At 41.2% G+C, this 21,906-nt stretch overlaps 1 protein-coding gene across 1 annotated transcript in view; it reads left to right on the forward strand.

The window, feature by feature from the left end:
• Positions 1-21,682, forward strand: part of VWC2L (von Willebrand factor C domain containing 2 like) — a 78,450-nt gene extending 56,768 nt beyond the window's left edge. The window contains exon 3 of the mRNA XM_042446656.1: positions 20,967-21,682. Coding sequence (XP_042302590.1) covers positions 20,967-20,971 — 5 coding nt within the window. The 3' untranslated portion in view covers positions 20,972-21,682. The remainder of the gene's footprint in view (positions 1-20,966) is intronic.
• Positions 21,683-21,906: the final 224 nt, after the last annotated feature.

Raw genomic sequence — 21,906 nt, forward strand, 5'->3', positions numbered from 1 at the left:
AAAAAGAAGACACTATAGGTGAGACAGAGGACTTGTATCCCTTGCTGAAGTGTTGTCATGACACACTAGCATAACCACTATCCGACCTGCACTCGCTTGTCACAATCACTCACCTGGCTAGAGGCACATTTTTCCTACAACAAGACGTTGTAAATTTTGGCTGGGGAAAAAAATACAGATTTCCTGCTCCAGAAATGATGCTGTCTGGCTCCAGATTCCCCCACAACAAATGAATGAGGACTATGTCCATGGAGCGCATAATGTCATGCTCATCAAGGAGTGCACCACAGCTATCATTTCTAGCAGCGAGGGCATTTTGTGAGTTTTGATGTTTTATTTCACAATGTGCCTGTTTCACAAGGGAAAAATCTTCTGAGCAAATCTGACAAAAGCTGACAGCTTCTCTCTGCCTTTCATCTGAATTCTGGATGTTAATCACAAGTACACAGGCAAAGCAGTGGGAAGGCACCCAAAGGCTGTCTTTCAAGGCTGCAGGGAAACTGCACGGCACTGAAGCTTGACTGAGAGGGCACAACTGAAGGAGGTTTCCTCCAGTCCTGGCAGTGAAAGAACAGTGTAGTCCTTGCACCACTCTTTGGATAACCCTCTTCTACATGAGGATGCTGAAGCTCAGGCACAATCCCAGTATGTGTGCTCTGTAATCTTACCCCCCCCCCAACCCCAGCCAGGTGTGGGACTGTAGTTTGAACCAGGACAGGGATCTTGCTAGCTAAATTACTTTGGCCTCCAATTATCATTGGACTACAACTCCCACAATCCCTTACCACGGGACATGCTAGCTGGGGCTTCTGGGAGTAGAGACTCAGCACCAGTGAATTGTCAACAACATTGCTGATTTTGCACAACATTTCTTTTGTATTACATTTTTGTTGTGCAACATTTCTGCTTTCTATATAAAAATAGCAAAATTATAGAACACAAAATGTTGCACAACAAAAATGATGGGCAGAATCCAGCAATATTGCACAGGAAAATCATGTGTGTCTGTGGCTTCAACCAGCCTGGGCTTCTTTTCCTGCTGCATAACATTTTGGTTGTGCAACTTTCATACTGGCAAAGGCTGCAGCCACTTTTCTATAGGAGTATAGTGTGCCATTTAGTTTTGCATTTTCTTCACTTTTCCCAAGTATATACTGAAAAAGGTCCCCCTCACCTCATAGGAAACTCTTCAATTTTCTGTGGGTAGTAAAAAAAAAAAAAAAGACAGTGAATGCAGGTTTTGACTGTCTGCAAAGCTGTCAAGGCTGTTTTCAAAAACTGCAGTTTATTTTGTGCCAGGAACAACAACAACAACAACAACAACAAAAAGAACTGATGCAATCTGAAGGCGATTTTGATGTCCTGTTTTACTTCCCCAAAAATTTCTTCAGAGGTTGGGAACTGCATTCAGGAAAACATTAAATCTCCAGTCCATCCCTACCCTATGCCCTATGCATATTAGAAATCAGTTTAAATTCCCTTTTCCCCATAACACTTACCTTGAGCAAATTATAGCCTTTCAGCATAATCTGCTTCACATGTTTTTTGTTAGGACAAAAACAAAGCTGGAAGAAGAAAAATACCATACAATGCTTTTAGCTGTGGAAAATAAATGGAATGAAATTAGTTAGAGATATAGTTGGAAAGAACATAATTGTCACAGAGAAATCCATGCCTTTTAGAATGTCTCACTTAGGCCCCATACAGACAGGCCAAAATAAAGCTGCTTTGGGTCATTTTGGAGGTATGCTGTTTAAATGACACAGACATCTTAAGAGGCCAAAAGCTGTGCCAAAGTTGTGCTCCAATCCTTGGGACTGGACCGTGGCTTTGGTGCAGCTTCTGGCCTCTTAGGACTCATGCATCATTTAAATAGCATACCTCCAAAGTGACCCGAAGTAGCTTTATTTTGGCCTGCCTGTATGGAGCCCAAGGCTACAAATCTGTATGCATTTACTTAGGAATAAATACCATTGAACTCACTGGGGCTTACTTCTGAGTAGATATGTATATGTATATATGTACTGTATTGTTAATGTGAACGGAATATTATTGTGCAAAAACTCCATAACAAAGCAATAGCAATAACACTTACATGTCTATACCACTTAATAGTGAACTCAGCGCTCTCTAAGTCATTTACTATCTGTAAAGCAATTGTCCCCAACAAGCTGGGTACTTATTTTACCAACTTACAAAAGCATGGAAGGCTGAATCAACCTGCAGCCCTGCACAAACAGAGAGAAAATGAATTAATCTAAAGAAAGGGTATATAGAGAAGAAAACCAGTAAAATTAAGTGTTAAATTTAATGTGTATGCAAATCTCAAAACCAGAGAAAACAAATCAGAATTGAAGGGAGAAGAGATAATATCTTTATATCAAGGATGCTCATCTGCAATATCGATGCTATTTTGGGAAAAATAGAGATAGAGGGATCTCTTCAAGGAGGTTGGCTACTCCCCTGTGTGTCTTCTGTTTACATATACATACAAATGAAACTGTCTGTTAAATCATGGCAGACTTATGAGTGACTGCAACACCTTCTCCATTGTCCTTATTCTGTCCTTTTTGTTCTTTCCTAGAGTAGGAGTACAAGCTCCCTCCTGCTGAGCTAACTAAGTGCCAAGTAGGTTGATAGCAGTTTGCAGACTGTATATCACTGAGCAGCAGGACTCTTTTTAAAACCAGCAAAGAGTCTGGAAACTTTGGGACTAGACGTAGATGCCCTGGTTGATCAGTTGGTTTAGTCTAGAAAATAAATGAAATTTTGAAGGAGCAGTCAACAGCTAACTTTTAGAAAGATGTGTTTTGACAATAACATGTAAGGTTGTTCACTTTCAGCTCTAGGGATATCATACATCTGTGTTCAGTTTGTCACTTCTGACTTATAGGTCCTGTATTTCAACAGATGTACAAAATAGGTTGGTGGTAAGGAAATACAATCTGAATATGTTCAGAGACACTTTAATCTTAGTGTTTGTACAGCTGAGATAGCAATAGCGATAGCACTTTATATTTGTATATCACTTCATCATGAACTCAGCACTCTCTAAGAGGTTTACAGTCTGTAACAGGGATGTAGCCAGGGGGGGGATCTGGGGGTCCGGACCCCCCCCCTTCCATTAGAAAAATGAATGGTGTGTGCTGCTGCGCCGCCGCACTCAAGCCCCATTATAATGGTGGCACTTAGTCTGGACCCCCCCTTCCTAAAATCCTAGCTACGTCCCTGTCTGTAAGCCAATTGCCTCCAACAAGCTGGGTATTCATTTTACCGACCTATGAAAGAATGGAAGGCTGAGTCAACCTGAAGCCCTGCAAGTTTAAACTCACAATGTTGTGGTTGCAGCACTGGCATTTAAGCACTGTGCTGCCAGGACTTTGACACTGATAATACATTTATGGCAGGGCTGAATAAGCAACATGTTGCTTATGCCATAATTAGTCTATCTAACAAGAATATATGATCAACAAATATCCCCAAATGTGATGTACATTCTGATGAGAAAGTTGAATAAAAAGTAACCGCAATAATTTTACGGCTAAAATTTTGCTGTGCTTTTTGCACTAAGCAAGTTGGCCAGCCTGCTTGGAAAACTGTTGTGGCTGTTAAGTGGCCAATAATTTCTTTGTAATATGCTTAGATTGATTTTTATGCCTTTCTTAATTATGAATTGCCAAGAGCATAAAACTGTGCAGCATTAAGGTTAATGCAGGAAGCTGTTGAGTCTAACATGCCTGGCCTAAGGGTTGCAAGAAAGCTTGCAGTTCTCCACCTTTTGCCTTCCTCCAGAAACTGGTATCTAATTCACAGTCATGTTTGTCATGTGGTAACTTCAGCTATACTGGGACACCTGAGCCAGGGTTAGCTTTAATTTCAGCCCTGCGGCCTAGGATGCCAGATGAAGAGAGGATAGCATTTTGTTTTGGAAAGGGAAGTGAATCCTACTTATTCTTCCCTCATGTTTTGCACAGGCCTGCCTTTCATTTGTTTGTTTGGGCTTCTTCATCACTCTCCTATCAATTGTTGGCTGGGATTCATGATCACAGTTAAAACTTATACTCCAGAGTTACAGATCTGTACATGATTTTTATTCACAATCCCTATTTATTCAATAGTGTAGGGAACACAGTGAGCCCTTGGTATCTCCTGGAATTTGTTCCCAGGACCCCCATGGATACCAAAATCCATGGATGTTAAAGTCCCATTAAATACAATGAATAGTAAAATGATGTCTGTTATATAAAATGGCAAGATCAAATTTGCTTTATGAGGGATGGATGGATGGATAGATTATTTTCAAGTTGTGGATGCTTGAATTGTGAATAAAAAAAATCATGGATATGGAGCACTGACTGTATGTAAAGACTGTAAAAGTCTCCCAATCCTGAGTTACTGGGCAGCAGCCATGATCTCAAGTGCAAGGAGGAATTGTGACAAGGATCTTGTTTCTAACTGTCGCACTGGAGATAGCTCATGAGAGGGGGCCTGAAATAGCCACCCAATGCATCCTGATCCACAGGAGAACACACACAGAGAGACGTTGCTGGCAGTAGACGTTAACCATAAAGTTAGGATTAGGGTGGGCCAGAAGATCATTTTAGTTAGTTGCTCTAGAATCTTGGTCATAATTACCAAGCTGACAGAGCTTGGAAAAATTACTTTTTAGACTACAGTTGCTAGAAGGGGGTGTTACACAAAGTAATTTTTCCTAGTTCTGGCAAGTTGACTTTGAGCGTATATGGGAAAACACAGAACACAGACGGGGGAGGGTGTAAAAACTGACTTCATTGAGATATTTAGACATGAGTATGTGTGGGTTTTTTATTTATTCAGTTTTGAAAAGGGGGAAGTTGAGTATGCTTTTATAAAAAAACATCTGTGGGTTTTAACAATAAATACTGTGGAGAGCTATAACTATAAAGGTAGACAATTACATTTTACAAGTGCTTTTCTGAAGTACTAAACAGAACCAACCAACACTGAACTATGGGGCTGTGCAGACCGGCAGTTTGGACTGGATTGGGGATGGAGTCAGGGCATAGTGTCTAAACAACGCATGCCCTGGCTCCACCGCAGGGCAGCATAACACCGCACACCACACTCATGGTGCACGGTGTCACTGTGCTCCTCTGGGGCTGCGTCAGCATGACGCAGTGCTGAAGGAGCACCATAACGCTGTGGTGCAGCTCCTTTTTGCACCCTGCAAAGGCCAGATCGGGGCTGCAGTGTGCGGGTGCTGTGGCCCCAATCTGGCTGTAAAAGGGGTGGCTGGAGGCAGCCCCTATATTTATTTTTAGTATGTTGTAGAAAAGGATAAATGTTGTAGTGACGAGTTGGCCTTTATTCTTAGTTTGCTTCAAAAAAACTCAAATCTTTGATGTTCTCAGTTTCAACAATTAAAACAGAGGAAGAAACTAACAGCAAACTTTATCTTGTGTTCCTGGGTTTTTCACATAATTGTTACATACTCCTTTTCAATAGAGAGTGTCCTATTTTGTTTCCATTGTGAAGTGATGGACACCGTGCTTCATTATTTTACATGGTTAGGGAAGGAATATCATACCCCTTAAAGCTATTCAGGAAGAAAATTGTTAAGTTTGCGAAGTGGACAATATACAGGGGGGCCTCCATGTTTACTCGGTTTAGGGATGAAGGACCCCCATGAATATAGAAAAACTGCAAATAAAAAAAACCACTATTCTTTTTACCCAAGAGAACACCTCTCTAAGAATTTCCAGGTCCTCCAGTGCAATTCTATGGTCAACATCTGCCAAAAGCTGATCATTGAATAATGCTGGAGCACCTACAAATGCCTTGAGAAGTGTTTTCTCTAGGGATTTCTAGGTTCTCCAGTACAACTCTGTGGTCAACTTCTGGCAGAGTTGTGCTGGAGGACCTAGAGATTCCTAGAGAAAACATATTAATCAAAACAACAAATAAATCCACAAAAGTCAAAGTCACAAATGTAGAGGTCCACCTGTAAATGGATTTAGGTTACTAAAGGCCGGAAAAACCAGGTATGATGAGGGAGCTTCAGTTAGAGGGGAGTGTGTGTGTGTGTGTGTGTGTGTGCATTTGTGTGCATAGAAATAACATGGTCTACTTATTGGAGACAATAGCTGACACTGTTGAAAGATTGTTGGGATTCATTGGAGTGAATGCCAGAACTGGGAGAGTCTTTTGAGACATAGGCTGCTGCCACACTGCAGAATTAAATCAGTTTGACACTGCTTTAACAGCCATGGCTCTATCCTCTGGAATTCTGGGATTTGTAATTTGTTGTGGTACCAGAGCTCTCTGACAGAGAAAGCTAAATACCCCACGAAACTACAAATTCCAGAATTCCATGGCATGAAGCCATGGCAGTTAAAGTGGTGTCGAACTGCAGTAATTTGGTGGTTTAGTTCTTTCTCTATGAACAAAAGGCCTGTTCCTTGGGTTAGACCCACATATTCTTCCAGTATTATAAGAGAAAAAGCAGCCAGAGCAGTGTAGATGCAGCCCTAGGTCTTTTCTTTATAGACAGGAGACCTGTTCCTTCAGTTACATCCATATATTCTCCCAGCACTGTAAGAGAGAGAGCCCATCTGGCTCTGGCCCTCCCAACACCTGGTCTTTACTATCCTCCACAAAGTTCAAATTGGAGGTCTGCAGTGAAATATGCATCCTACTGCACAGATAAGTCTCCCATAAGATCACTTGATCACTTGGTTAGCCATCCTGTGCTGTGAATTAGCCCTTGGATTTCACCTAATTGGTCAGATGAAACCAACCGTCTGCTTGGGAAATGTCTGCAGCCCTCCTGCCTGCCATACTTGCTTGCTTCACCGAATCTTCAGTCCAGTAGGCAGAATCTACAGAGCAGCTTGAATCTGAGAGCAGGGAAAGATGTGCCTTCTCTCTCCAACCTCCTCTCCTAATTTGTCACTGTAAATGTTAAAGATGATGGCTCTAGGTAATGTGCAACATTTCTGTCTGAAGAGGAAAGGTCACTTAATTTCAAGTTTCCCGGCACTGGCAGAATACAAAATTGTTGCCCCAAGTTGTTATTTCTAGTCATCATGACTTTTGAAAACAAAAGTCTGTCAAGTGTGGTTAACTCCCTCCTTCGCATGATCTAAAATGTGCCTCTTGCTGTTAAACTCAAGCTCACAACCCCCACCGACTGTGCTGTCCCTTCTGCCCATGGGCTTCACTTAAACTTAGCCAGGAAAGCCTCTCGACTCAGTGAACTCTGATGGAAGGGAAACAGCCATCTTTAAGTGCCCCATGACTCACATCTGCAAGCAAGCCTGTGAGCTCTGATGTTCAGAAGATGGAGCAGAGGGCTGACAAATGGCTCAGTCAGCACTGTGGCAATGGAGATTTTTTGCACTACCAGAAACAGAAATTAGATTGTCAGTAGGCTAATGGCTAATGCCAGCTGGCTACCTACCAGCCTAGATCAGCAGTGCTATTTATGTGCTGGGCTACAAGAATACCCTCCAGGTCTATGGGGTCAAATATTGACCCAAGATTAGAAGGTTAATTTTAATTTAATTTATTTATTTAGTGTATTTATATCCCGCTCTTCTGCCCCAAAGGCTCTCAGAACTGCTTACCTATTGTTAATTAGACAGTTCCCTGCCCGCAGGCTTACAGTTTAAAACAGACATGACACAAAATAAGAAGGAAATGACAATGGGGAAAGGGATCAAGCAAATAGAAAAAGCTTAGGACATGTGACTAACTATTGGTGGCTTTAAAAATAGTCCATTTATGTTAATGTTGGATAGGAGACATGTTTTGACACAATGACTGGAATATTGTTGGTGATACATGCATATGTATGGCAGGGTTACATGTGTGTATGTCTTGGACAATGCATAAAGGCCTGTTCACCAAGCAATGGGGACAGCAGCTAATCCCAGCTGCAGTTTTCCAGCTGGAGAAAGGATGCTGAAGTTCATCTCCTTTGCCCCCATTTACTAAATGGCCATAGGAGCCCTCTGTGGGCCTTGGCAGCTGCTGCAGAAGGTAGGGAACTGCATATATAGATCATTACATTCTGCATCCCTAATGCAAGACCATGACCATATGCTAATCACTTATGTTAATGTAGAAGATGACAGAAAAAAATAGTATATAATACTTTGATTGGCATCATTGTCCACAATGAAGATTTTGGCTCTTCAGTTGTGCTCTTCAAGAAATTTAAGTTGCCTTCCCCAGCCTAACTCTTTCCACATGAACACGGGTCCCACTATTTAGGAATGGTGGGACTTGTAGTCCAGAACATCTGTTAAGTGCCAGATCAGGGAAATTTGTTCTTGATGTATGCTGTCTAAAACCTGTGCAATTATGTTTTGCTGCTACTCCAATATATCTTGTCTCTTCACATTCCCACCCCTCTGTGGCACCATGTACACTGTTCACCTATCCATCAAATAGCACACCTTTACAATATAAAAATAGGCAATGCTGTCACCTCTACTACATTGCTTTAGAAAAGTAACTGCATCTTTTTACAATATAAAAAAAGAAAAGAAAAGTAACTGCATTGCTTTAGAAATTGTAGATAACTGTATTACTTCCCTCTGAGAAGATATTTGAAGAGCCAGTGTAATGTAGTGGTTGGAACATTGGATTATGGCTTTGTAATCAGGGTTCCATTACTCGCTGGGCCCTAGAAATGCAGTGGGAGATTTTCTTACCCTCAAACATGGAGAAGATGACTGGAGACGGGGAAAGGCTAGGGAGACACAGGTAAATAAATAAGGCACGTCAAAACAGGGCAGGTCAAATCTCTCTCTGTGTTTTTTAAGGTCTTTCTAACTTCAGAGGTGGTCGTCTACGATTAAAGAGAACACTTCTTGAACCTCAGAATATGTTTACAAAAGGTTCTGATAATAGTTCTTAAGTGGTCTGAGCAATAGGAACAATGGGTTTCTTATACCAACAAAAAGCCAATCAGAATAGCTATTTACCTCACAATGTCCAAGCCTATCTGGCAGGTTCTCCATTCAGCAGAGGTGGGCATGACAGTTAAACACTGGTTACTGTCCATCATTAAACCCATTGCCTTGCTCATGGGGAGGAATTTTTCAGTTCTGCAGTTTAAAATGAGCCTTGGCTTTTCCAAGATGCCTAGAGTGTCCATGCTAGTAGCCCTAAAGACAGCCTTTCCTGTCTCTCCCATGCCTGCTCATTGCATGACACTGCCAGGTGAATCTATTCAGGGACTGGGCATAGAGAAATGAGGAAGAGGTTTCAGGAAGATTCTCCCATTGCAATATTTGGATCCTTGAAAAGCCCCTTACTCAGTCCTCCCCCACGAACATTTGGATAGTCTTTCCATCCTTAACAGACAGAAGCAGGAGCTTATGGCATGAACTTTAAAACTGGCTCCAGCCTCCCAGCTCCAGGACGTCGGATGGGTTATCACATGCTAAATCGCTGCTTAATCATCGGCCGGCATCAGCCTGGGTCCAAGTCGGGTTCCAGCTGCACTCTGCCAGCACTTTTTAGAAGTTGGGAGTTTTCTGGCTTCAAAAAAGTGCTGGTGGAACGCGGCTGGGACCTGGGCTGATGGCAACCGGTGATTAGGTGGCGATTTAGTATGTAGCAGTCCTTGCCTCCATCCTGTGTCTCAGCTCCAGCCCAGAAGGCTGGAGCCAATTTTAAAGTTCATGTGATAAGCTCATAACATAAATGCACAACCATGCATACAGAATAAAGTCCTCCTTAGAGAAGGCCAGAGGGGCAAAGGAAGAGCCTGTGAGTTATTTAGGTTCCAGGAAAAATTAGTGGCTCAGTTCAGCATTACTTTTCAAGCTGACTACAATGTTGAGCCAAAGAAATCCATGCAGCTCTGCCCAAATTACAAGACATCAGCAGTTTTTCATGAATCGATTGCTACTTGTTTTATCTGCAGCTTTTTCATTTACTTCATAGATATTTACATTCACAGATATTAGGCATGTAAATCTTTGTTTTTGTTTGTTTTTATCTGCAAGAGCAAATAATGCCATAAGTTTTCTCCCCACTGGAACAGATCACAAGAAATTCAGCACATTTTTAAATTGTTTTTTTTCCCTCTTGGGGGCCTTTGGGCTTTTTCATTTTAAAAAAATGTTCATACAAAAACATGGAATCCTGTCGGTGGCATATCCTGGTGTAATATCAAATTACGTCTATGGCTCAGGACAGATGGGCAGGAAGCGCCGTCCTCCGGCCAATTCTAGGGTTCCGGAGTGCACAGCAACTGTATGCTCCAGAACCCTAGGACATATGGGCGCTGGCGTCATGGCGACCTCCCATCCATACAGGGGCCGTCATCATGACGTAAATGATGCGTAGCATATAGACATCGCTGCACATTGCTTACATGATGAGTGCGCCATTGGCGCACTCATGACGTGTGCACAGCATCCCAAGAAGAACCCAGTTTTTTCAGGTCCTTTTTGGGGCAGAGGGACACCATGCAGTTTGGCTGCTGCGGTGTCCCTCTGCAGGAAAACCGGACGTCTCCAGCCCGGACTTTCAGGCCAAAGTATGTCTTTTTGTGTTAGCTGTAAATGAACGTATCTAGCACTTCCAACAACAACAACCCCTGCCAGTGCCACACATCTATATCCCTGCCACAAGGGCACAAACCCACACGCAATTATTTAGTGGCTGGCGCAGGGTAATAGGTAGCCAGGCAATATCCAACTGTGTTTCTGCAGCCAGACAAATGAAGAAGCAAGACTGTAATCCTCTATAAATCAGTGTAACATAATATATCCACATGCATATGGGCTGAGCCATTTACTGACTTATTTGGCAGCCTCTGAAGCCACCCTTCATGACCATCCCCTGCTGTGTGGGGAGTGGGCAGGATCACAGAAGCATCTGATTCTGTCACATAGCTAGACACAAGCAGATTATAGAACATTGAAGTCCACAGAGGACCCTGACAGATCTCAGTGCTGATGTCATCATTTCACATCTGCCCATGATGCTTTTGTGATACTGCCTGCTTGCCACAAAACATTGGATGCATAGGGTTTCAAAGGCTTTTCAGTAACTCAGGCAAGAAGGCCTGGGGCACTGTGAAGATACAAAGGGAATACCACCCCCCCCCCCCCCAGCACTCACTGAAAAGACAGTCACACAGGGAAATCTATATGTGTATATGTCCCTAACAGGATGCCATCCCAGGTTCTGGAAGATGCTGCTATCTTTATGCATTCATCTGCAGGAACACAGTGGGATGCTTACTGCTTGCATCCACCCTTGGCCATTCAATGGCCAGGGGAGCATAACAGAACATCAAAAAGTTAGCTGAAACACAGAGGGAGAGAGAGAGAGAGAGAGAGAGAGAGAGAGAGAGAGAGAGAGAGAACAAGGTTGTATTTAGCAGATCTTTACCAGGTTGAGCCATAATTTTCTATTACATCCAACTATTTCATCTCATTTTACAAGTGTTGAGTGCTCAATGTCCAGCCTATACTACTCAGCAGAGAGAACATCTCTCAGCCTGTTTACTATGAATGGAAGTAGCTGTCAAAATTTTTCTCATCCCTGAAGAAAGATGGGAAATATATTAACTGTTCTCCCCGCAGGTGAATTATGAGAAAATTAAAATCTTTCATTTCTCACATGGAGGGGGGAGAGGAATTTCCATTTGAAATTCAGTGTCCTGGATGACTTTATTGCCCCAGTACTAAGCTGAGCAATTAAACAGTGTGTGTGGGGGGGGGGAGTAGCAACTGACTTTTGTTCTTGCATGCCTTCAAGTAATTTCTGACTTTTGATGGTCCTAATCCAAACCTATTACAGGGTTTTCTTAGAATCATAGAGTCATAGAGTTGGAAGAGACCACAAGGGCCATCCAGTCCAATCCCCTGCCATGCAGGAAATCTAAATCAAAGTATACCCGACAGATGGCCATCCAGCCTCTGTTTAAAGACCTCTAAGGAGGGAGATTCTTGGCAGCATTTGTTCAGAGGCTCTTTGCCATTGTCTTCTTCTGAGGCTGAGAGAGCATGACTTGGGGCCATCTTTGATCATAATAAAGACAGACTAGTGCATACATATTGAGAATGAGATGCTGAAATTCTGTGTTCTTGTTGCTTTTACAAATGACTGGATTCAAATTTGTCAACGGGAAGATATATGGGAAGATACATTAATAATATAGTAAAGACAAGCTGGGATCAGTTTTCCATTTCAACTCCTTATGTGTTTCATTGCATCCCAAATGATCTGTTGAAGAAGCACTCTGTATAGTTCAGGAAACACGCATACTGTGGTCCTCAGTGGCACTTCATGAAGAGACTACAAATATTCATTCCATTGCATTGTTTCTTATCTGACAGAGCTTGGAAACATTGCCTTGTTTGGACTGCAGGTCCCATAGCTAGATGGGGGATTATAGGAACTATTGTCCAAAACTTTCCCAAGTTCTAAGTGTCTCTCCACGCTCTTCTCCCCTTTGCATACTGTAATGCCCAACTTATTTGGATCAGCTAACACACATAGAAAATACAGTCCAGTATGGTGATTAGCATGATGGATTTTAGGTGGAAACATTTGGGTTCCCATCCTTGATACAACTTAAATTTACATTGTGGCTTTATGGCAGTCAGTGTCAGAGTTTAAGGCCTACCTTACAAGATTATTGGACTTAATCCAAGCCTTAATTCAATTAATTTAATAAGTAGGGCTTAATTCAAGACCTACTTTGACCCATTAACACAACCCTCTCCTATTGGAACTCTTGCTGGGTTGTACAAAAGAGTTAGCTGCTTGGTCACTGAGGGGTCGTTCCCACTACGATAAGCTCCAGATCCTGATTCGATATATATGCCCCTAGTTCCCACTGGAAATCGATTACGATCCTCATTTGATTGATTCCAGTGGGAAGAATTTGGAACAGTTACTTTTTTGACTATATTTCCTAGCCAAAAAATTCTGGAAGTTGTCATAAAAAAATAACTTCTCCAAGCTCTGGTTTTTCTGCTGTGCCAATTCCTAGTGCTCCAAACCACTTAGCTGTCCAGGATATAGTTCTTAGTGATGAGATTTATTCAAATCAAATCAATCTTTATTAATGCTTAAGCCAAAGGCCATTCGCATGATAAAATATAAAACCAATAACAACAATTCAGAATTATAAAATATTCCATCAAATAGCATCCAGATTTAATACATAATATACTTCCAGTCTAGAGTCTATGAAGTCAGCTCCTATTAATTTTAATTGTTAGTCCACAAATGACTCTGAGTCCATTCTCTTGCCTTTTACTGTATGATTGGTGTTTTTGATCACTTGTTTCTCAGAGTAGATTCACACAACCTTGTATCAGTTGTCTGAAGTTCCCTTCACATCCTTATGAGACTGGGGTGTTCGCATCACATCCAAGAATTTCCTATCTATAAATAGGATTGCCAAATTCTCACTTGAACTGACTTCCTACACCTTCAACACAATGCAGTATTGTTCTGTGTCGCCAGGCAAGAGCCTGGCGGCAACCCTTTCTGACAGGCAAAGCATGTTATTGTGGTGTACACTGGTGAATCTGCTCATAGCCTGGAGATGCACATCACGGATTTGAAATCCTGACTACTCCTTTTCTAAGAACAAATGTTTTGCTTTGTTGTCTTGCAAAACAGTGTAGCCTCTGTAACATACCCTTCTCAACTCAGACTTCATTTTGATGGACTGCATCTTGGAGCTGCAGTTTTCTGTCAGCTGGATATAAGGATGTGTGTATTTTAGAAGTCCTTCTTAGGAATAATTGAGAGATTGATCTTTATGATGCCTTTAATCCTCCTGAGTGCAATCTGGCATGGTGTGGTGGTTCCATCTTTTATCTTCCATTTCTCTTTGCCAGTGTAGGCTACACTCCAAAGAAATGGGTGGAGGTACTTTGGCATTCTGCCTAAATACCATTGATTTCAGTGGGACTCGTGTAACTATAGCTGAGTACAAATCACAGCTTATATAAACTGGGGAGGGAGTTGTTTCCCCAAGGCTGATGAATAACGACAAAGTACCAGCCATGGAAACCGGTCAATCCATTTCCCATATTAGTGTTTGGCCATTAGATTTTAATGGCAGGAAAGAAGTTTTCCTCTGTATCTCTTCTCCAGGAGAAACCACATCCTTATACAAAACGTATTGGGTTAGTAGCAGTGCCGAAGGAGCTCGGTTTTGCTCCCAATATTGCTGCTATTCCATTAGTCCCCATGGTGCGATAGGTCCCTTCTGCTGCACTAATGATATGGCGGCAATGACATGGCATGAGGGGTGGCAATGATATGAATTTAATCACATAACATCCTCCTCTCTGACTCCACTGCTCAATTGCCCAACAGGTCATATTTTTATTCCTGCCTTTCAGGATTTTTTTATTATTAATTAATTTTGTTGTGAGTGCACAATTACAGCTAAACAATAAAATATATTTTTAATCGTTTTCCCATAATTGTGGAAAGAATAAAAAAAATTGAAAGGCACACATGCACTGAGTAAAGCATTCATCAGTAGGAAGGCAGGGTTACAGAGTCGGTGCAGAAAGGACCATAGATTGCCAAAGCAACACACTTGCAGCACAGCACAGAAAAATGTGATACTCCGTGTTTTCAAACTGGTATGTTCCTGTTAGATTCACTAATGTGATTGTTATGAAAAAAGCAGGCTGGTGAGAGAAAGTTGTGACTGTGTTGGTTCAGTAATAGGCTGGATGAGAGGTGATAACATGAAACTGAATCCTGACAAGATGGAGGCACTATGTATTGATTGATGCCTGGGAAGTTAGTATATCATTACCTGGGAACTGTAGTCCTGCAAAGGAACAAGTGAGTAACTTGGGGGGGGGGGGTGTCTGGATCCAACATTGTCTTAAGAGATTCAAGTAGCCTCAGTGCCTCCGAGTAGCTTTTGTTGATTTGTAATATGCAAACTACTACTGGGATCCATATTCTGGTATTGTGATTCATTCTTCCCAGGATTACTGTAATGTGTTATACTGTACACAGGACTGCCCTTGAAAACAGCCAAGAAACCTTAACTGGCATAGATTTTGGCTGCTAAAATGTTGTCTGGTTATCAGGTCTGCAAGAATGATATTGGCTGAATAATTTCTGCCCAGCCCAAATCTAATATGTTCATGTTTGTCTTCAAATTTGCAAACATCTTGGTCCCAGGGATGGCTGAAACTATCAATGTTGGTTTGTTTCACTTTCTTACTTTTAAAAAATCTGGATGTCCAGATGAAACCAAAATTGTTAAAAAACATTTTTTTTCACAAATTTCCATGAAAATTTATATAGATTTTTTACACACTAATTTTACACATGTATTTTCTACATAATTTTGCCCAATGTGCACATTTTTACAAACAATCCTTTTCATAGGATGCTTTTTTGAACTTTATCTTTCTGATATCTGTAGTTTTGCTTGTGTTTTTTTTTAATTGGAGAGCTAAATTGCATGTTTGGAGAAGTGAAAATTTTGAAGGGTAGTTAGATGTTGATTTACAAGTGTAAAATTAGGTTATCGTGTGAACCAAATGCTTTTCTTCTCTATCCCTACTTGAGCCCCAGATATCTAAAGGAACACCTTCATAGAATCATCGAATCATAAAATAATAGAATCATAGAGTTGGAAGAGACCACAAGGGCCATCCAGTCCAACCCCCTGCCATGCAAGAAATTACAATCAAAGCATCCCCAACAGATGGCCTTCCAGCCTCTGCTTAAAAACCTCCAAGGAAGGAGACTCCACCACTCTTTGAGGGAGTTTGTTCCACTGTCGAACAGCCCTTACTGTCCAGAAGTTCCTCCTAATGTTGAGATGGAATCTCTTTTCCTGCAGTTTGCATCCATTGCTCTGGGTCCTGTTCTCTGGAGCAGCAGAAAACAAGCTAGCTCCCTCCTCAATGTGACATCCCTTCAGGAACTTAAACAGGGCTATCATATCACCTTTTAAACTTCTCTTCTCCAGACTAAACATCCCCAGCTCCCTAAGGCGTTCCTCATAGGGCATGGTTTCCAGACCTTTCACCATTTTAGTTACTCTCCTTTGGACACGCTCCAGTTTCTCAACAACCTTTTTAAATTGTGGTGCCCAGAACTGGACAAAATATTCCAGGTGCGTCCTTACTAGAGCAGAATATAATGGCACTATTACTTCCCTTGATCTAGACATTATGCTTCTATTGATGCAGCCTAAAATCGCATTGGCCTTGTTAGCTGGCGCATTGCACTGTTGACTCATGTTCAATTTGTGGTCTACTTGGACTCCTAGATCCCTTTCACATGTCTCATTCAGCCAGGTGTCCCCCATCCTATATCTGTGCATTTCATTTTTCTGCCCTAAGTGCAGTACCTTACATTTCTCCGTATTGAAATTCATTTTGTTAGCTTTGGCTCAGCTTTCTAATCTTTTAAGGTCATTCTGAATTTTGATCCTGTCCTCTAGGGGTATTAGCTACTCCTCCTAATTTGGTGTCATCTGCAAATTTGATAAGTATGCCCCCAATTCTGTCATCCAGGTCACTGATAAAGATGTTGAATAGCACTGGGCCCAGGACAGAACCCTGTGGGACCCCACTGGTCACTTCTCTCCAGGATGAAAAGGAGCCGTTGTTGAGCACCCTTTGAGTTCGGCTGGTCAACCAGTTACAAATCCATGTAACAGTTACCTTGTCTAGCCCACATTCTACAAGCTTGTTTGCAAGATTATCATGGGAAACTTTGTCCATATTGACTGATCCATGGATCATCAAAGAAGGCTCTTTTAAGTGTCATATTAAGGACATATTAAGTGTCATATTAAGATGGAGAGGAAGGCAAGCCAGCTCCAACAGGCCTCCGAGGGAGAGCAGATCTGCTGGACTTTTCCCCTTCGCTACTGTGATTCCCTCTCTTTTTGTGTCTTGTCATTTGAGATTGTAAGCTTGGGGGCAGGGAAATGTCTAATTAACAAATTGTAAGCCGCTCTGATAGCCTTGGCTGAAGAGCGGGGTATAAATTATTATTATTATTATTATTATTATTATTATTATTATTATTATTATTATTTCTATAGGAGGAAAGAATTATGCCTGTACTAAAATGGTAGCTTTCTCTGTGATGGGAGATAACACCTTTGATCAGCAATGATTTTCATTCTGGACTCAATTTAAAACTTTTTTATTTGCCCAAGCATTTTAAATTACTCTACAGTATTTTAATCTGGAGCCATATATCCTGTTTCTCTCAGTTGTACTGTGTTAGTCTTAATGCTTTATTTGTTTTCCTATGGAATTGTGTTCAATTTTTTAAAACATATACTGCCCTGAAATTCAGTTTTGGCTGAAGGCACTGCTTAGAAATCCAATAAATAAATAAATAAATAATGAAAAAGCATTTCTGTGGTTTCAGTTTTAGAACTTAAATCTTAGTTTGTTCCCATTAAGTCTTTGGGAAAGAGTCAGCTAGACCGCAGTACAGATAAAACTCGAAACACAGCAACAGTGAAATATTTCCTGGCCAATATATTAATCACCTGATGCAAAGACTAGTAGATAGATTCACAATGAAATATCAGTCAGAAGAAAGATGTTTCATAGGTAAACCCTCTATAATTAAAGTTGTAAATTATCAGAGTTGATACAGAATTTGAAATACTGTGCCCAATTCTGCCTCCCAAAGCTCACTTGAGACTCTTGCAGATATCAGCTGGAGCAATGCCTGAGGAAAGAGCGAAAGGTCAGGAGTAGTTGCTATGTGCATTTATCTTAACAGGCAATAAATATTTATATAGCCTCAACTCTGAGGACACAAGCACAAATTACAGTAAATAACCTTTTTTTCTTCTGCATGCAAATCCACATTTTACCAAAGTGTCTTTCTTCATTTACTTTAGAAATACACAGTTCTTGTTCATTACTGAATTAATGCAAACATGACACAGAAGCCACTAATGGCAAGCACTGGCAAGCAGATGCTTAGGATGTGAACAGAATGACTTATGCACATTGCCATATGATTTCCTGAGGATGTGGAGGCAGGAATCACTCAAGTGGTGGGATATTGTGACATCAGTCTTCGATAAGGGTGTTGCCAGAAGCCATTGTGTGCTACAGAACTGGCCGAAGATGGAAGCAATAAACGAAAATAGTAATATTTAGATGGCCAAGTTATATGCATTCATCTTACCCACCTGTTACTAACACTTTTGCAAAGGGAATGACAGAAACCGAAGCCAGATCCTCCCTTTTGCTTCATGTGGAGTTCTAGTGTTCCAGTGCTGGCTCTGACTGCTTTGGGTGATATTGCATCATTAATATTATCTATAGCACCATAGTACAAGTTGCTGAAAGTATCCTGCTTCAATATGTTATGCCCCAAAGATTAATCAAGAAAATTGCCAAAAGCAATTGAGTGTTTAATACTGGCATGGGGAGAACTTAAAATATGGAGGCAAAAATTTTCATTTACCTGTTATATAAAGAAATTAAAGAAGCTCCAGGTTCCAGTCGCCTTCCAGTCCACATCTCCAGCTATTGAGGGGGGGACCTAAATCTACTTCCTGGATTAGGTCCAGGAATGGTTCTTTGCCACTCTGGATGTGACCCAGCCACTTTTGCATCAGGACTGCTGGATTTTCTGCCCTACTTCACTCACTTTGTTTGGCCCAGGTACTACCCTGCTGCTCCATTCTGCTTTAGTCACATACTTTTTGTTGTTATAAAAGAATCCCACCTTATCTCCTTCTTGTAGAGGGCACATCATGGTTGGCGTTCTCCTTGGAATGGCCTTCATTAGATAAGCCTCTCAGCAGCAACCCTGGATCCACAGTTTGGGATGTGTCTGCTTGCAGGTCAAGCTGCAAAAAAAGATTCCAGTTGGCTTTTCCAAAACACAAGTGGGGAACAATTCCCCTAATCATTATTTTACCATGGGATAATGATGGAAAGATCATAACCTCATGGACTACTATTGATACTCATCATCAGCTATATATTCCCAGCTGCAGTGAGTGACATTTCCCCAACCTTTTCCCGAATCTAAGAAAAGCTCTAGTATCTAAGTGAATCTAAGTGGACCTTTTGACTGCTTCCTCACTTTGCTGATATTTTTATCCCTAGATTTTTAATAAGAAATTACATAATCTCCAGAAGGGCCTATTTGGAAAGTTCCGATAGTAGTGGCAAGTGCATACAGCCTACTCATGTGCCATCATTCCTAATTTCTCATTAGAGTGTCTATTTGTATTTTAATTGGGGTTGGCTGCCTAATTGCTCTTTCTGCCTTTAATAATTTTGCCTCAGGATTTGTGAACATTAGCATCGCTAAGATACAGGAGACAGAAGTACTGGAAAGAGCCTGTACTCTACAATTAGCTGGCAAATAGCTTTCCATGTAGACAGCGACAACCGCCTGGGTGCAATGACCTGTGGAAAGCTACAAGTGTAGCATTATACCATGACCCATTTCTTTTTCTTTTTCATTTTTAGTTCAGTGTACAATAATGATGTGAAAAATCACTTTTTTCTCTTTGTGCTTCTCAGAATTCCACCATGTTCTTTCTTAGTTCTATACTGGGTTCTAAGAGTTTGATTCCCAATATAAGACATTTGTGTATAATTTTTGCACATTTTAGCATATGTGTTTTGTGCACATTTTGGTACTGTGTGCATTTTTGTACATGTTTTTATGGCAACTTGAGTTGTGGGTTCACGAGCTTCTTGTGAGACCCTCTAGGTCCAAATCCCACTTTCCACTCATTCCACCCCAAGGTATAGATGTCATTGGACCTTACCACATGAGGACTTACCGCTGCCCAAACGTTCCCCAAATGTTGCCCTCCCTCCAGTCCTTTTGCCTTGGTCCAGGCCTCGGAGGTAGAGAGGAACTGCTGGACCTCTTACCCTTTCCCTCCACCACTCCCTTCTCCTTCTGTGTCATGTCTTTTTAGATTGTAAGCCCGAGGGCAGGGAACCGTCTAACTAAGCGCTGTGTAAATTTACAGCACTTCATAAATAAAGGTTAAGAAGAAGAAGAAGAAGAAGAAGAAGAAGAAGAAGAAGTGCTGGAGGTGGAATCTTCCATCATGCTTCCCACTTCCCTTCCGTGTGGAAGCGTTTGTGGGGAAGCCTACTTAAGGCATTTTTTCAATAATGGAAGATCCCATTATTAAAAAATGGCTTCTCTAAGGCTTCCCCATGAATGCTTCAGCGACGGAAGGAAAGCGGGAAGCATGATGGATGTTCCCACCTCTGGCACTTCTGTGGCGTTTGGGGAACGTTTTGGCAGCAGTAAGTGCCTCGTGTGATGAGGTCCTGTGTTTAGTCTACAAAGCCGCCAAAGACCAGGAAGGTGCTACCAGCCATCACAAGCCTTTTTAGACATCACCTCATCTGTTCCAGGCCAGGAAGGGTCTTATTTCCAAACAGGAAACCGGACTGTCACTTCTTGTTTTGGGGGAAAAAACTTATCTGGGCTGAAAAAGGGTAATGGCCAACCTGAAAGGCCCCCAACTGATTTCTAAGCAGTACACCTGGGAAGGCCTGGAAAAGTGGTGAGAAGATATCTTTCCTCTTCAAGAGGTACAGATTTGTGACAAAATATGTTGTAGATTGAGTGTCCATAGCAATCCGGCACCACATTGCCAAGAATGGAATTGAATAGATATGCACTTGTTCATGTAGCTGGAGTTGCATATGAACATCTCCATTTGGGGAGGACATATGACTTAAATAGGATTGTTGTTAATAGAGATGTTTTTCTGAGTGAGTATGCATAGCAGAGCACTGTTTATTTCCCAGATCCCAGGGCCACTTATTCCCTGCTGGGTTAATCTCAGCTCTTTTTCATTTCTCTGTCAAATTTACTTCTGGAATGGTTAACAAAGAAATTAGGTCAAAAAGACTTTTAAAAGCTTTGAAGAATGAAAAGATGTTTCAGAGATGTTTTAGCTGCCATTTGATTGTATACAACTGTTGCAGGATAAAGAAGACACAGAAAATTTGGAAGGAGAAGAGATGAGAGAAGACTTCAGATGCATTTCTCTGAAGAGTTGTTTGGATCCCTGGGGAAATCCCGCTAGAAACAAACAAACAAAAAGTCAGCTATTGCTTTTTTAAAAAAAGAAAAGAAAAGAAAAAAATGTAACCTGGATCAATTATTAAGCAACCAAATTTGGGGATTTTTTTTCCCTGAAATGTGTTATTCATAAACAGTGGGAAAACATGAATCCTACAGTGCTTTATTTACCTGTTTCATCTGATTGGGAAAGTTAACAGCATTCGTCTTTCATCCTTGTAATCAAAGAAATGTAACCAACTGATCATCTCTGATCTTATACTTTTCATGGTGCTATGATGAAATCCATATTAGTCTTCTCTCAGTGCTACTCCACCAATTATTAATCATTCTGAATCCTTGCTTAACAATGTTATGAATAAATCTGCCACCACCAGCCTTCATTTCCCCCATAATTTTGGGTTGTAGTCAACTGAATTTGGTTGTATGCACCAGTGGAATGGATCCCTCTCTGCCCACTCCCATCTTTTTCCAGAAGGTTTGAAAATCCTCTGGAGTGCATTTAAGAAAGATCGGGAAGACCACAGGTTGGAAATCCATTTGCACGAGGTTAGATGTTGTGCCTTATTTCAGGTAACCTTGAGAAATGGAAGCATCATGAAGAAATGCCAAACACTGATGTTCAGGTCTGATTGCTTGAGGAAGATGACATGGGACATCATGTGGAAGAAAAATATGATGATTATTTTGCCCTCCATTGATTGTGGTTGCAGTAAATACACCACTTTTCATGACTTGTTGTGAATCCTTACAAGCACAATAAATTCGTTCATACGTCTACAATAAATTGAATGAAGTCTTAATATGTTCAAGAAAATACCTGGAAATAAGATCCATGAAACT

This window comes from Sceloporus undulatus, chromosome 1 (genome assembly GCF_019175285.1).
Source record: "Sceloporus undulatus isolate JIND9_A2432 ecotype Alabama chromosome 1, SceUnd_v1.1, whole genome shotgun sequence".
Lineage (NCBI taxonomy): Eukaryota > Metazoa > Chordata > Lepidosauria > Squamata > Phrynosomatidae > Sceloporus > Sceloporus undulatus.